The 15,561-nt window shown below is 44.6% G+C and overlaps 1 protein-coding gene across 3 annotated transcripts in view; it reads right to left on the reverse strand.

The window, feature by feature from the left end:
* Positions 1–15,561, reverse strand: part of PGBD1 (piggyBac transposable element derived 1) — a 32,489-nt gene that overhangs the window by 11,765 nt on the left and 5,163 nt on the right. The window contains exon 2 of one of the 3 annotated variants that reach the window (XM_040645132.1): positions 13,371–13,767. In XM_040645132.1, coding sequence (XP_040501066.1) covers positions 13,371–13,766 — 396 coding nt within the window. In that variant the 5' untranslated portion in view covers position 13,767. Of the gene's footprint in view, positions 1–13,370; positions 14,550–15,561 lie in introns of those variants that run through there. The other 2 variants (XM_040645131.1, XM_008711521.2) reach the window with 2 other exon arrangements.

The following is a 15,561-nucleotide window of genomic DNA, read 5'->3' on the forward strand; positions in this document are numbered from 1 at the left end:
ACTGTGCCCATCCCCCACACACACAGGGGACAGGGCGACTCTGCCCAAACAGGGTTACCTGAGTATCAGCACGACAGGCCCCTCCCCCAGAAGGCAGGCTGAAAAATCAAGAAGCCCACATCCCTAAGGTCCCTATAAAACAGGTGCATCTTGCTTGGGTCCTGGTCAATAATCTGGGCTCTGGGCAACCCCGCAACCTCTCCTCATCAGAATGACAAAGAGGAAGAACCCCCAACAAAGGAAAGAAACAGAGACTGTGGCCTCTGCCACAGAACTAATGGATATGGATATAACCAGGATGTCAGAAATGGATTTCAGAGTAACATTATCAAGATGATGTGTAGGCTTGAGAAAAATATTAATGAGAATATAGAATCTCTAAGGGCGGAAATGAGAGCAAATCTGGCAGAAATTAAAAATTCTATGAATCAAATACAGTCTAAACTGGATGCTCTGACAGCCAGGGTAAACGAGGCAGAAGACGAATTAGTGAGTTAGAGGATGAGATGATAGAAAAGAAGGAAAGAGAAATAACTTGGGGGAGGAAAATCTCCAATTTCATGAAAAAAGCTATGGGAGATTACTGACTCAATGAAACGTTCCAATGTCAGAATTATCAGGATCCTCGAGGGGGTGAAGAGGTCTAGAAGAGATATTTGAACAGATTGTAGCTAAGAACTTCCCTAATCTGGTGAAGGAAACAAGCATCCGTGTCCAAGAGGCAGAGAGAACCCCTCCCAAGACCAGTGAGAACAGACCAACACCATGACATATAATAGTACAATTTGCAAATCTTAGATCCAAGGAAACAATCTTGAAAGCGGCGAGGAGGAAGAGATTCCTTACGTACAGAGGGAGGAACATCAGAATAATGTCAGACCTGTCCACAGAGACCTGGCAAGCCAGAAAGGGTTGGCAAGACATATTCAGAGCACTAAGTGAGAAGAACATGCAGCCAAGGATACTTTATCCAGCAAGGCTGTCATTCAGAATGGATGGAGAGACAGGAGCTTCCAAGACTGGCAGAAACTGTAAGAATATGTGACTACCAAGCCAGCCCTACAAGAAATATTAAGGGGGGTTCTATAAAAGGGGAAAGACCCCAAGAGTGATACAGAACAGAAATTTACAGAGACAATCTATAGAAACAAGGACTTCATAGTCAACATGACATTAAAATCACATCTCTCAATAATCACTCTCAATGTGAATGGCCTAAATGCTTCCATAAAACGACCCAGGGTTGCAGATTGGATAAAAAGACATGACCCATCAATATGCTGTCTACAAGAGACTCACTTTGAACCAAAAGATACATCCAGACTGAAAGTGAAGGGATGGAATACCATTCTTCATGCCAGCAGACCTCAAAAGAAAGCTGGGGTAGCAATTCTCTTATCAGACAGATTAGATTTTAAGCTAAAGACTGTAGTTAGCGTTACAGAAGGACACTGTATTATTCTTAAAGGGTGTATCCAACAAATGGATATGACAATTATAAATATCAATGCCCCCAACAGGGGAGCAGCCACATACACAAGCCAACTCTTAACCAGAATAAAGAGACATATAGATAATAATACATTAATAGTAGGGGACCCAACACTCCACTCTCAGCAACAGACAGATCATCTAAGCAGAAAATCAACAAAGAAACAAGAGCTTTGAATGACACACTGGACCAGATGGACCTCACAGATATATACAGAACACTCCACCCTAAAACAGAATACTCATTCTTTTCAAACGCACATGGAACTTTCTCCAGAATAGACCATACACTGGGTCACAAAACAGGTCTCAACTGATACCAAAAGACTGAGATTATTCCTGATTATTCCCTGCATATTCTCAGACCACAGTGCTTTGCAAATGGAACTCAATCACAGGAAAAAATTTGGAGGAAACTCGAACACTTGGAAACTAAGGACCATCCTGCTTAAGAATGTTTGGGTAAACCATGAAATTAAAGAACTTAAGCAATTTATGGAAACCAATGAGAACGAAAGCACATCGGTCCAAAACCTATGGGACACTGCAAAGGCAGTCCTAAGGGGGAAATACATAGCCATCCAAGCTTCACTCAAAGAATAGAAAAATCTAAAATGCAATCCTTATATTCACACCTTAAACAGCTGGAGATGGAACAAAAGAACAGGCCTAAGCCATGCACAGAAGACAACTGATAAAGATTTGAGATCAATGAATTAGAAACCAGAAATACAGCAGAGCAGATCGAAGAAGCTGGTTCTTTGAAAGAATTAATAAGATCGATAAGCCACTGGCCAGACTTATTCAAAAGAATAGAGAAAGGACCCAAATTAATATAATTATGAATGAAAGGGGAGAGATCACAACTAACACCAATGAAATAGAAACAATCATTAAAAAGTATTATCAGCAACTATATGCCAATAAATTAAGCAACCTGGAAGAAATGGATGCCTTCCTGGAAGCCTATAAACTACCAAGACTGAAACAGGAAGAAATAGACAATCTGAACAGACCAATAACCAGCAAGGACATTGAAACAGTAATCAAAAACCTCCCCCAAAACAAGAGTCCAGAGCCAGATGGCTTGCCAGGAGAATTCTACCAAACATTTAAAGAAGACAGAATACCTATTATATGAAGCTGTGTCAAAAAATAGAAATGGAAGGAAAGCTCCCAAACTCATTCTATGAGGCCAGCATTACACTGACCCCAAAACCAAAGACCCCATCAAAAAGAGAATTACAGACCAATATCCCTGATGAATATGGATGCCAAAATTCTCAACAAGATCCTAGCTAATAGGATCCAACAGTACATTAAAAGGATTATCCGTCACAACCAAGTGGGACTCATCCCTGGGATGCAAGGGTGGTTCAACATTCGCAAATCAATCAGTGTGATAGAACACATTAATAAGAGACAAGAATCATATGGTCCTCTCGATGCAGAAAAAGCATTTGACAAAATACAGCATCCTTTCCTAATTAAAATCCGTCAGAGTGTAGGGACCAAGATACATTCTCAATTTCATAAAAACCATCTATGAAAAGCCTACAGCAAATATCGTTCTCAATGGGGAAAAGCTGAAAGCCTTTTCCTTAAGGTCAGGAACATGACAGGGATGCCCACTCTCGCCATTATTGTTCAACATAGTACTAGAAGTCCTAGCAACCGCAATCAGACAACAAAAAAGAATAAAAGGTATTCAAATTGGCAAAGAAATCAAACTCTCTTTGCAGATAACATGATACTTTATGTGGAAAACCCAAAATACCCCACCCCCAAATTACTAGAGCTCATACAACAACTCAGTAACATGGCAGGATACAAAATCAATGCTCAGAAATCAGTTGCATTTCTATACACGAACAATGAAACTGAAGAAAGAGAAATTAGGGAATCGATTCCATTTACAATAGCACCAAAAACCATAAGATACCTCAGAATAAACATAACCAGAGAGGTAAAGGATCTACACTTTAGAAACTACAGAGCACTGATGAAAGACATTGAAGAAGACACTAACAGATGGAAAAACATTCCATGCTCATGATCCAAAGAATAAACAGTTAAAATGTCTATGCTACGCAGACCCTTTCAATGCCATCCCGATCAAAATACCAATGACATTTTTCAAAGAGCTGGAACAAACAATCCTAAAATTTGTGTAGAACCAGAAAAGACCCTGAACTGCCAAGGAAAAAATGTTGAAAAAGAAAAACAAAGCTGGAGGCATCACGTTGTCAGATTTCAAGCTATACTACAAAGCTGTGATCACCAAGACAGCAGGGTACTGGCACAAAAACAGAGACACAGACCAATGGAACAGAACAGAGAACCCAGAAATGGACCCTCAACTCTATGGTCAACTAATCTTTGATAAAGCAGGAAAAAAAACAAAACAATGGAAAAAAGACAGTCTCTTCAATAAATGGTGTTGGGAAAATTGGACAGCTATATACAGAAAAATGAAGCTTTCCACTCTCTCTCACCATCCACAAAGATAAACTCCAAATGGATGAAAGACCTCGATGTGAGACAGGAATCCATCAAAATCATAGAGGAGAACTCAGGCTGTAACCTCTTCGACATCAGCCACAGCAACTTCTTTCATGACATGTCTCCAAAGGCAAAGGAAACAAAAGCAAAAATGAACTTTTGGGACTTCATCAAGGTAAAAAGCTCCTGCACAGCAAAGGAAACAGTCAACAAAACAAGGAGGCAGCCCACAGAATGAGAGAAGATAGTTGCAAATGACACTACAGATAGAAAGCTGGTATCCAAGATCTATAAAGAACTCCTTAAACTCAATACCCAAGAAACAAATAACCAAATCAAAAAATGGGCAGAAGATATGAACAGACACTTTTCCAATGAAGACATAGGAATGTCTAACAGACACATGAAAAAATGTTCAACACCATTAACCATCAGCGAAATTCAAATCCAAACCACATTGAGATACCACCTTACACCAGTTAGGATGGCAAAAATTGACAAAGCAAGAAACAACAAATGCTGGAGAGGATGTGGGGAAAGGAGAACCCTCTTACACTGTCGGTGGAAATGCAAGTTGGTGCAGCCACTTTGGCAAACAGTGTGGAGGTTCCTCAAAAAGTTAAAAATAGAGCTATCCTATGACCCAGCAATTGCACTACCAGGTATTTACCCCAAAGATACAGACGTAGTGAAAAGAAGGGCCATATGCACCCCAATGTTCATAGCAGCATTGTCCACAATAGCCAAACTGTGGAAGGAGCCAAGATGCCCTTCAACAGATGAATGGATAAAGAAGATGTGGTCCATATATACAATGGAATATTACTCAGCCATCAGAATGATTACCCAACATTTTCATTGACATGCATGGGACTGGAGGAGATTATACTAAGTGAAATAAGTCAAGCAGAGAAAGACAATTATCATATGGTTTCACTCATTTGTGAAACATAAGGAATAGCAGAGAGATTGTTAGGAGAAGGAAGGGAAGAATGAAGGGGGGGTAAACAGAGGAGGAAATGAACCATGAAAGACTATGGACTCCGGGAAACAAACTGAGGGTTTTAGAGAGGAGAGGGCTGGGGAGATGGGCTAGCCCGGTGAAGGGTATTAAGGAGGGCACGTATTGCATGGAGCACTGGGTGTTATACCCAAGCAATGAATCATGGAACACTACATCAAAAACTAATGATGTACTGCATGGTGACTAACATCATAATTTAAAAAAAAAAAAAAGAATGAATGAAAGAAATGCTTAAAGAAAAAAACCTGCAACCCAGAATATTCTATCCAGAAATGCTATCATTCAGAATAGAAGGAGAGGTAGTTTCCAAGACAAACAAAAGTTAAAGGAGTTCACCACTAAACCAGCCTTACAAGAAATGTTAAAGGGGATTCTTTGAGTGGAAAGGAAAAACTACACTCAGGAGTAAGAAAAGCAGTCTTTCATCAGTGCTCTGTAGTTTCTAAATTGTATTATTACTACAATAATAGTAGGGGACTTTAACACCCCACTTACATCAATGGACAGATCATCCAAACAGAAAACCAACAAAGAAACAGTGGCTTTGAATGACACACTGGACCAGATGCATCTAACATATATTCAGAACATTTCATACTAATGCAGCAAAGTATACATTCTTTTCAAGTGCACACAAACCATTCTCCAGAATGGATTACATATTGGGCCACAAAACAAGTCTTACAAATTCAGAAAGACTGAATTCATGATCATTTCAATAAATGCAGAAAAAATACTTGACAAAGTACAACATTCATTCATGATACAAACCCCCAAGAAGGTTTAGAGGGGACATACCTCAACCTAATAAAGGCCATATATGAAAAAATCAAAGCCAACATCATAGTCAGTGGTGAAAACCTTAGAGCTTTTCCCCTAAAATCAGGCACAAGACAAGAATTTCTACTCTCACCACTTTTATTCAACATAGTACTGGAAGTACTTGCCATAGCAATCAGAACAGAAAAAGAAATAAAAGGCATCCAAATTAGTACGGAAGAAGGAAAACTATTTGCAGATGACATGATACTACATAGAGAAAATGCTAAAGACCACCAGAAACCTATGAGAACTGATCAATGAATTCAGTAAGGTCACAAGATACAAAATCAATATACAAAAATCCACTGCATTTCTATACATATACTTAGAACAAAGTAGCAGAAAGAGAAATTAATAAAACAGTCCTATTTACAACTGCGCCAAAAATAATGAAATACCTGGCAACAAACTTAACAAAGGAGGTGAAAGACCTGTACTCTGAAAACTATAAAACACGGGTGAAAGAAATTGACAATGACACAATCAGAAAGATACTCGTCCTCATGTAGTGGAAGAAGAATTATCGTTAAAATATCCTTACTGTGCAACGAAATCTACAGATTTAATGCAATCCGTATCAAAGTACCAACGGTATTTTTCACAGAACTAGAATAATCCTAAAATGTGTAAGGAACAACAAAAGTTCCCAAATAGCCAAAGCAATCTGTAAAAAGAAGAACAAAACTGGAGGCATCACAATCTCAGATTTCAAGTTAGATTCCATAACTGTACTAATTAAAACAGTATGGTACTGGCACAGAAATACACAGATGAGTTACCAGAACAGACTAGAGATCCCAGAAATAAACCCACAATCTTACAGTCAATCTCCGACAAAGGAGGTAGAACATGCAATGGGAGAAAGGCAGTGTCTTCACAAATGGTGCTGGGAGAACTGGACAGCCACATACAGAAGAACAAAACTGCAACACGTTCTGACACCACACACAAAAATCCCAGACAAGAGCACAGGCAGTAATGTCTCTGATGTTGTCTGTAACATTTTTTTATATGTCTCCAGAGGCAAGGGGAAACAAAAGCAAAAATAACCTGTTGGGACTTCATCAAAATAAAAAGCTTCTGCACAGTAAAGGATACAGTCAACAAAACTAAAAACTTATTTAAGTGGGAGGAGATATTTGTGAATAACCTTATATATAAACTTATACAACTCAACACCAACGAAATAATCCAATTAAAAATGGCAGAAGACACAAACTGACATTTCTCCAAAGACGACATACAGATGGCAAACAGACACGTGAAAAAATGCTCAACGTCACTCATCATCAGGGAAATGCAAATCAAAACTACAAGATACCACCTCACACCTGTCTGAATGGCTAAAACCAAAAACTCAAGAAGCAAGTGTTGGTGAGGATGTGGGAAAAAAGTAACCTTTCTGCACTGTTGGTGGGAATGCAAACTAGTGCAGCCACTGTGGAAAACACTATGGAGGTTTCTCAAAAAATTAAAAGATCTACCCTAGATCTACCTTATAATCCAGGAATCACACTACTGCATATTTACCAAAAAAATATGAAAACGCTAAGTCAAAAGGATAGAGGCCCCACCATGTTTATAGAAGCATTACTTGTAGTAACCAAGCTACAGAAGCAAAGTGTCTATTCTACAATGGAATATTACTCGGCCATAAAAAAGAATGAAATCTTGCCATTTGCGACAACATGGAAGGATCTCGAGAATTTAATGCTAAGTGAAATAATTCAGTGAAAGACAAATACCATATGGTTTCACTCATATGTGGAATTTAAAAAACAAAAGGAGACAAATCAAAAACAGACTCTTGGGGCACCCGGGTGGCTCAGTCTGTTAGGTCATGATCCCAGGGTCCTGGGATCGAGCCCCGCACTGGGCTTCTTGCTCAGCGGGGAGTCTGCTTCCCCCTCTCCCCCTGCTCGTGCTCCCTCTTGCTCTCACAAATAAATTAATAAAATCTTAAAACAACAGACTCTTTACTATAGTGAACAAACAGATGGTCACCAGAGGGAAGGTGGGTGGGGGATGGGTGAAATAGGTGAAGAGGATTAAGAGTACACTTATCATAATGAACACTGAGTAATATACAGAATTGTTGAATCACTGCATTGTACCCATGAAACTAATATAACACTGCATGTTAACTATACTGGAGATAAAATAAATTAAAAATGTTTAAAGGCACACGAAGTCAGAGGTGCCGGCTGGCTCCGTCAGTAGAGCATGCGATTCTTAATCTCAAGGTCATGAGTTCAAACCCCACGCTGGGTGTGGAGCCTACTTAAAAGTTAAAAAATAAATAATAAATAAATAGATAAAGGCACATAAAGTTAAACAGACATTTGTTGTTTGACTGCTTAATCAATGACATTAATTAACTTGCCCAGGTCACACCACTGGCAGATGGCAGAGCTGGAATTCAAACCTCTCTGCTGTAACTTTTCTTTCTGGACTGTTTTCCTCCTGTCCTGGAGCCTGCGGACATAATGCTTCTCTCAGCTAAAGGATGCCAGGAATGGAAAGAGGCTATGGGCTGCCAAGCGGCTCTCCCAGGCCCTCAGCTGCACCTTTAGGCCATCATGCTGTCTGGTCTTGACCCTGATGGACAATCCTAAGGCCTCAGTGGCTGCAGCAACCGCACCACTGAGGCAGGCACGGATCTGGTGGGGAGCTACACATCCCTGGGACTGTCCACGGGAGGGGGGACAGACTGTCACAGGGGTGAGGGCATGTGGAAGACAAATCCTAACATCTGGCTCTGAAAACCAAAAGGGCTGAATTTCAAGATTCTTAAAGCCAGCAAAACTTAAAACCTGGAATTTTAAAAATCACCAGCTCAGCTCTGGGAGAGAATGGAGCACAAGAGAAAATGGAGGCCCTGCCCTTGAAGAGACACCAGGACAGCCCCCAGAGATGGAGCTCCGAAGCAGCAGGGTGAGAAACACCTGGGGCAGATGGGAGGGAGAGTTATTTGCTAATCTCAGAGCTTGTCTGCAGGGACAGAGAACACTGGGGAGACCCCTCCAGGAACAAAGGAGCCCACGGCGCCATTTCTCTCGCCCACCCCCAGGATAAACACGGCTACCTGCAGGAACTAGCAGAGTGGCGACACTGCTACCCTACACCTCGCCCTGCACCCCTGCGCTTCGGGGGACCAACCCCTCCAGCCAGGCCTGCCCCAGGCCCAGCGCTGAGGGGACCCTCCCCCCACGGACTGTCGTCACATGTTGTGGCTCCGCCCCTGCCAACCCAGCTGGCCTGTCCCAGCTGTGGTGGCAGGTCCCCTCTCACAGAGGATGGGTGCAAAAAACCTTACAAAAACCGCATGCTCCAACCCCACGCACACTGGGGATGCGCCCCTCCAATTCACTTTTGGCCAGAGCCCATCCAAACCCGGGCCACACGCCTGGCAGTGTGCAAGCAGCCCCAACAGGGGCCAGCACCACCAAAGTGACTCCTGCCCTGCGGAGAGGGGAAGATAACCCTACGTTCCTCACCAGCTATGGCCCCGCTGGGGGCAGAGAGCTGGTCTGACTGCAGGCCCCCCCCACCCACGAAAACTTCTCCAGCTACAATGCAGGGAAAGTACACGCAGTCTTCTGCATCTCTGGCAAACGCCTGGTCTGACTCAACGCAAGCGCAAGGCAGCCCCAGGCCGCTCCACTAAACACTAGAGACCAGGCACCGCCCGCGGCAGGCAGAGCGCCGCCGCAGACAACTGGGCGGAAGGAAGAGGAGGCTGAGCCACAACAGCAGGGCACGTGCAACAGCTGGAAGACTCCCCGAAGTGCCAGGTTCCGGCGCACGGGACACCGCACCGCACGCACTCCAGGAACTCCTCAGAAGACCAGTATCTAAAAGAGCAGGAGACACAGCTGATCTTCCTAACACAGAAACAGACTCGGAGACCCAATGAGGAGACAGAGGAATACATCCCAAAGGAAAGGACAAAATGACAGCAAGAGACCAAAAACAAATGAAGATAAGAAAAATACACTAGATGGAATAAATAGCAGACTAGAGGAAGCAGAATGAATCGGCAATATGGAGGCAGAGGAATGGGAAGTAATCACGCGAAGCAAGTGGGGAAAAAATGATGCAAAATGACAATAGACGAGTTAGGGAAGCCAGTGACACCATGAGCGGAGTAACAGTCACAGTGTAAGGGTCCCAGAAGGAGAAGGGAGAGAAAAGAGGGAAGAAAATGTATCTGAGGAAATAACAGCTGCCAACTTTCTGATCAGGGGAAGGAAACAAATCCAGATTCGGGAGGCAAGAGATCCCCCCAAAAGATCAACCTAAGGAGGTCCACACCAAGACACAGTAATTAAAATGGCAAAACGTCATCGTAAAGAATTTTATTTAAAAGATTTATTTATTTGAGCAAGAGCATGAGCGGGGAGAGGGCAGAAGGAGAAGCAGGCTCCCCACTGAGCAGGGAACTAGATGTGAGACGCAATTCCAGGACCCTGAGATCATGACCTGAGCCGAAGGCAGAAACTCAACCGACTGAGCCATGTAGGTGCCCTGGCACCCAACTTTTTAATGAGTCCAAACTTCAACAACCTGCAAGATGTTTCCACTTGATCTCCCCATTCCTCCCCACATTCTCGCTAAACAAACCCTGCCCTTTAGCCATGCTGCTTGACTCACTGTCCCTTGAAAATACCAGCACAGGAAGAGGGGATGCCAATAGCCTGGAAATTGGTCTCCAGTTCATGTGGTCTCAGGTAACCTGGAGAGGTGTGCTGGGATTATAACTGGTAGGTAAGCCTTTAGCTAGAGTCTCTAGAATATTCAGGAGGAGCTAAAAGGATATGTATTTTTTAAAAGCACTTGAAAATGACAAAGCATGCTTCCTGAGGGCCCAGAAGCCGTTCTCATCACGATCACACACACCCCAGCAGTGGTGCCTCCCTGTGGGGATGAGGGGACCACAGGAGCCACACTCTGCCCACACCACCCCTGGGGTCTGGTTCTGAGTCCCCTCAGCAGCTTTTAAGCTTTTGCATATGTGGAAGAATCTCACATCCTATGACCGCTGCTATCTTTCGGTCAGTTATCATTCTCACCATTCTGACAGCTGCCCACCTCCATTCATTACCCCTCTCCCACCTCCAGTCAGAACGAAATCGCTGTCAGCAGACGAATGCTCATCGTCTCCTAGGTAAGTAGGAATGTCTACCCACTGCAAGGCTCCCTACCGCCTCTCAACTTCTCCACATAAACAAACCATGCTGGGGCTCTATGCAATGCTGGTTTTTCGTGGCTGAGGAAATACGATACAACCATCAGCCACGTAAGCAGGGAAATATCAAGGCCTATTTATGCTACATGACATGGGTAATGTCATCTCCCTCTGATGATTTTATCACATGAGCCATTTATTCTACACTTACTGTCAAAATGTCAGTATTCACAGATTTCCAATGTGGTGATTGGTAAACAATGACTGGGGTAAATCATGAACCCTCTGAAATCATATGCATAATTTTGCACGTACCCTCTTTTTCCAGGGAGGAGAGTCAAGTTTTCAACTACTGGGGAAAAACTAGCAGCACCCCTCACCAGAGGTTAAAAAACAGCACACTGTGGCGTTCTAAGGTCTCCTCTTTGATCCTTCTGCGTTCTTTTTCTGTTCTCAATCCATCTGCAGACCACAAACTCTGTATTCTCTGCATGGCTTAGCCTGTTGCCAGAGGCCTGCACGAGCCGAACAATAACCACCAGCTGGGTGGTTTACCTGGAGGTGAAGCCTGGAGATGGAAAGTGGGGGAGCCCTGCACACAGGAGACTGCACTCCAAATGGACAACAGAGAGAACCTGCTGAGGCCCGAAGCTGCATTTAAAATGACGCAGGATTTGAGCGGGAGGGGCTACTGAAGAAAACGTTACTAAGGGAAAAGGTAGATCTGCGGAAAGCCCCCATGTAAATATTTAAAACACCCACAAGTACAGAATTAGATGTGCGGAGCAGAGGAATGTAGTACAGAGACTTCTGGTCAGAAGGTCAGGTGACCTGAATTCCAGATGCTCTGCCTCTGTCGGCCCTAGACAAGTCACGAAACAACCTAAGTTTTGGTTTTCCCAACTACGGGTACGGAGGTTGGATAAGAAGATCTTAGGGTTCCAACATTTTACGGTTCCAAACGTCCTTAGAAGCTCACTTAGATACAGGGTGAGACAGAAAAACAGAATCTCAAAAGTGGAGGACACAGATCAGTGTGTCTGCTCCCAGCGTCCACAACGAACACCCGCCGGCACTCACCACTTACTTCTTGGGGGTTTTCCTGGCAGAGCTCTGGGGGTTCACATGCCAGGGTGGTTACCCTGGGCAGGAGCTGGAGGCTCTGACACTCCAAAGAGGCTCCTTGAAATTCTGTCACCAGTGGGTACATGTCCTGTCCCTGAGTATAGACAGAAGCCTGGGGACAAAAGATTCACCTTGAAAAGGCATCCTGGTGGGAACCAGACTGAACAGCAGTTAGGGACATTTTCCAGAACAGCAGACGAGCCCCATTTAATCTTGTAAAGCAGCAGCGAGTAAGACAGAGGAGCCACGCAGAGCCTCACCCATGCGGTAAACAAGGGCTGCACATGTACTAAGATCCAGCCTTCGTTCTGCACGCTGGGCTTATCGTGACAAACAAGACACAGGCGGACACAGAAGCTGTGCCCAGAAGAAAACAGAATAAACCCAGATGGATGCTTACACTCGCAGATGGAGATTTACTGAGGAACAGAGTGTCTACACGATCTCACAACCTCTCCCAAGGATTACTTACTAATGACAAGGGGGAAAATGGGAACTTTATAACAGAGAATCGGACAGACCGCCTTAACCTCGTCAGTAATGGGACAGCCCGTCACGGTGTGCCTCCCGATGGGACGCCCTAAGGAAAACACAGCTTCCGTGGGATTCTAGCCTAAATGCACAAGCTGGACCCTATCATGCGAAAATAGAGACAAACCCACGTTTACGGGCATTCCATAAAATCACTGGCTTGTGCTCTTCTCAAATATCAATATCATGACAAAGACCAAGCAACTGCTCCAGACTCAAGGAGACGAGCGTAAAGGCAACTACATGGAACGTGTGATGCTGGACTGTAGCCTCAATCAGGGTAAAATTGCCATCAAAAAACACTACTGGGATGATATGGCAAAATGTGAACAAGGACTGCTGTGTAGATGATAGTATCACGACAATTCTAATTTCCCAAAACTTGATCTCTGTATTCTGGTCATACAAAAGAACGCCTTTGCTCTTCGGAAATACATACTGCACACTGAGGTGTTCCGACATAACGAGCTATGGTGACCCCAAATCTCTCTCAAACGGTTGAAGAAAACACGAAGCATGAGTGCATGCAGACCCACGCGTACACGGAGAGGACGGGGGTAGCGCTCCACAAGAGGGGCACATCGGGACTGGGTGAAGAGGACACAGGAGTTCTCTGTGCTACCTTCCCAGATACTTCTGTCAGTTATAAATTATTTGAAAACAAAGTTAAAAACAGATTTCCCTAACCTGCTGTCGTGGGTCTCCTGTGTCTTTCTGCAGATCTTCCAGCACAGTCACCACCTGCTCGCCACTCTCCGGCTGCTGCTCCCGCACCCAGGCCTGCAGCTCCTCGGGCAGGATGGTCAGGAACTGCTCCAGCACCAGCAGCTCCACGATCTGCTCCTTGCTGTGGGTCTCGGGCCGCAGCCAGCGTCGGCACAGCTCCCGGAGCCGGCTCAGCGCCTCGCGGGGCCCGGGAGTCTCCTGGTAGCAGAACTGCCGGAAGCGCAGGCGGCAGAGCTCCTGAGCGCAGCGGCTGCTCTCCTGTGAGCCCCACGTCTGCTCCCACGTGGGGTCCTCCTCCTTCACTTTCACAAGGCTGTCTCCACTTTCAGGTGCAGGGCCTGGCAAAGCTTCATCCATTCTGAGCTTAAAGGAAAAGGTTCGCTTAGCCCAGGTCTACACTTCAAAAATGTTTTCCCACATCCAAGGCATAAGGATGGGCAACATAAAGTTGCAAGAGCTTCAAAATTCCATGAACCATACTTATATTCCCCCCCCCGGAAGTCACACTCAGAAACTGAGTCTGCTTGCCTGTGTTACCAGTGAGATTAATCAGAAATCTATCTTGAACCCTAAGGGGGTTGAGCCAGGAGGTAAGGGATGTAGAGTAAACGATGTGAGGGAAGCAGGGTCAACAAGAAGAATGCTCGAGCAGCCTCTACTTCGGCTGGAGAGAAGAGAGAATTTTATCCATGGCAGAGCCAAACATACTCTCATCTGTGTACTTCCAACAGAATATTCCACCTCAAATGCAGGGGAGGGAGACTGTTTCTAAAGTCTCCTGTCCCCTAAAATTTCTTAGGATGAGATTTTATCACTCCTTTCATCAGGAGGTGGAGTGTATTTCTCCTTCCCTTGAATCTGTGCTGACCTATGACTGGCTTTGGCCAAGAGAACATGGCAGAAATGGCTTTGCGAGAGGAAGTGTGCTGCGGCCCTTGGCGCACTGCCGTGAGCCTGCCCAGCCGTGAGAAAGCCCCAGCTGGCCAGACACAGGTCATGTGGATTGGAATCCAGGGGCCCAACTGAAGTCCAGAGCACCTAGCTCCCAGCTGATCGTACCCACAGGTCACTCCGCCAGTAGAAATGCCCAGTCAACCCAATGAATCAAGAAAAATAGTAAGTTGAGGATGTTTTAAAGCACTTTTTAAAATATAAGAATAAAAAATTGAAACACATGCTTCAAGTTCTTTTTCTCTCCCTTTTGTGATCTCATTAATCCCAATTTCAGTACATCTCTATTCTAAGAATACGCAAATCTCTGGCTGACTCCAACTCGCCTTTACATTCCTGACTCACATCTTAAAATGCCAGTAGGATGCCCTCCAGCTTCTTCTGGGTCATAATTTCAACACATCCCAAGCTGAAATCCGAGTCCCATCAAAGCTGTACTACTGTTCTCCCCATTTCCACTGCATCACCACCATCCCCCATGCATTCAGGCTTCAAAGCCTGCCTCTCACACAGTCATTCTGAGTCCAGTCAGTCCTTCCTCCGAAATACCTCTTGCAGCCATTCCCTCCCTTTTACCCCCTATTACCATTGACATTCACGACTACAGTAATGTTCTGTGCGGTATCTGGCGCCTGAACAGGGACGTGGAACAACAACGGAGGAGGAGCCCCGAGAGATAAAGAAGCAAGGTCTTGGACGTTTCCCGCTGATAAGTCGGGGTACTTTAGCAGGGTATGGGTAATTTTCAGAGCACAGATCATTATCGCCCTTACGTTTGTCTTTTCGAGGCAACTCCTAAGCAGGAGGAGTTAAGGTTAGCGAGGGCAAACTTTCTGACTTACTAAAAGTCATAGAAGAATACTGTTCGTGGTTTCCCACGCTGGGGACCTTAGATCTGCAAGCATGGGAAAAAGTAGGGCATGAACTTAAGCAACAGCACGCTCGAGGAGAGCCTATCCCCGTCACTATTTGGTCTACCTGGTCTCTGATTTGTTCTATTCTGGAACCACTTCAAACTCCGGACTCAGAGAGTGATACTGAACCTGAGTCCTAATGCCAAAGATGAGTCCCCAACAGGACCTGAACGCGCTGTCCCAGAAGGAGGAAAAGTAGAACCCCCCCCCCACAGAAGTGGACGGTTTCCCGCCGCCACCTTCACTTACAGAAAGAAACAGTATTTTCCTCTCACAAAAACAGGCAA

This window comes from Ursus maritimus, unplaced genomic scaffold (assembly GCF_017311325.1).
Source record: "Ursus maritimus isolate PB19 unplaced genomic scaffold, ASM1731132v1 scaffold_30, whole genome shotgun sequence".
NCBI lineage: Eukaryota > Metazoa > Chordata > Mammalia > Carnivora > Ursidae > Ursus > Ursus maritimus.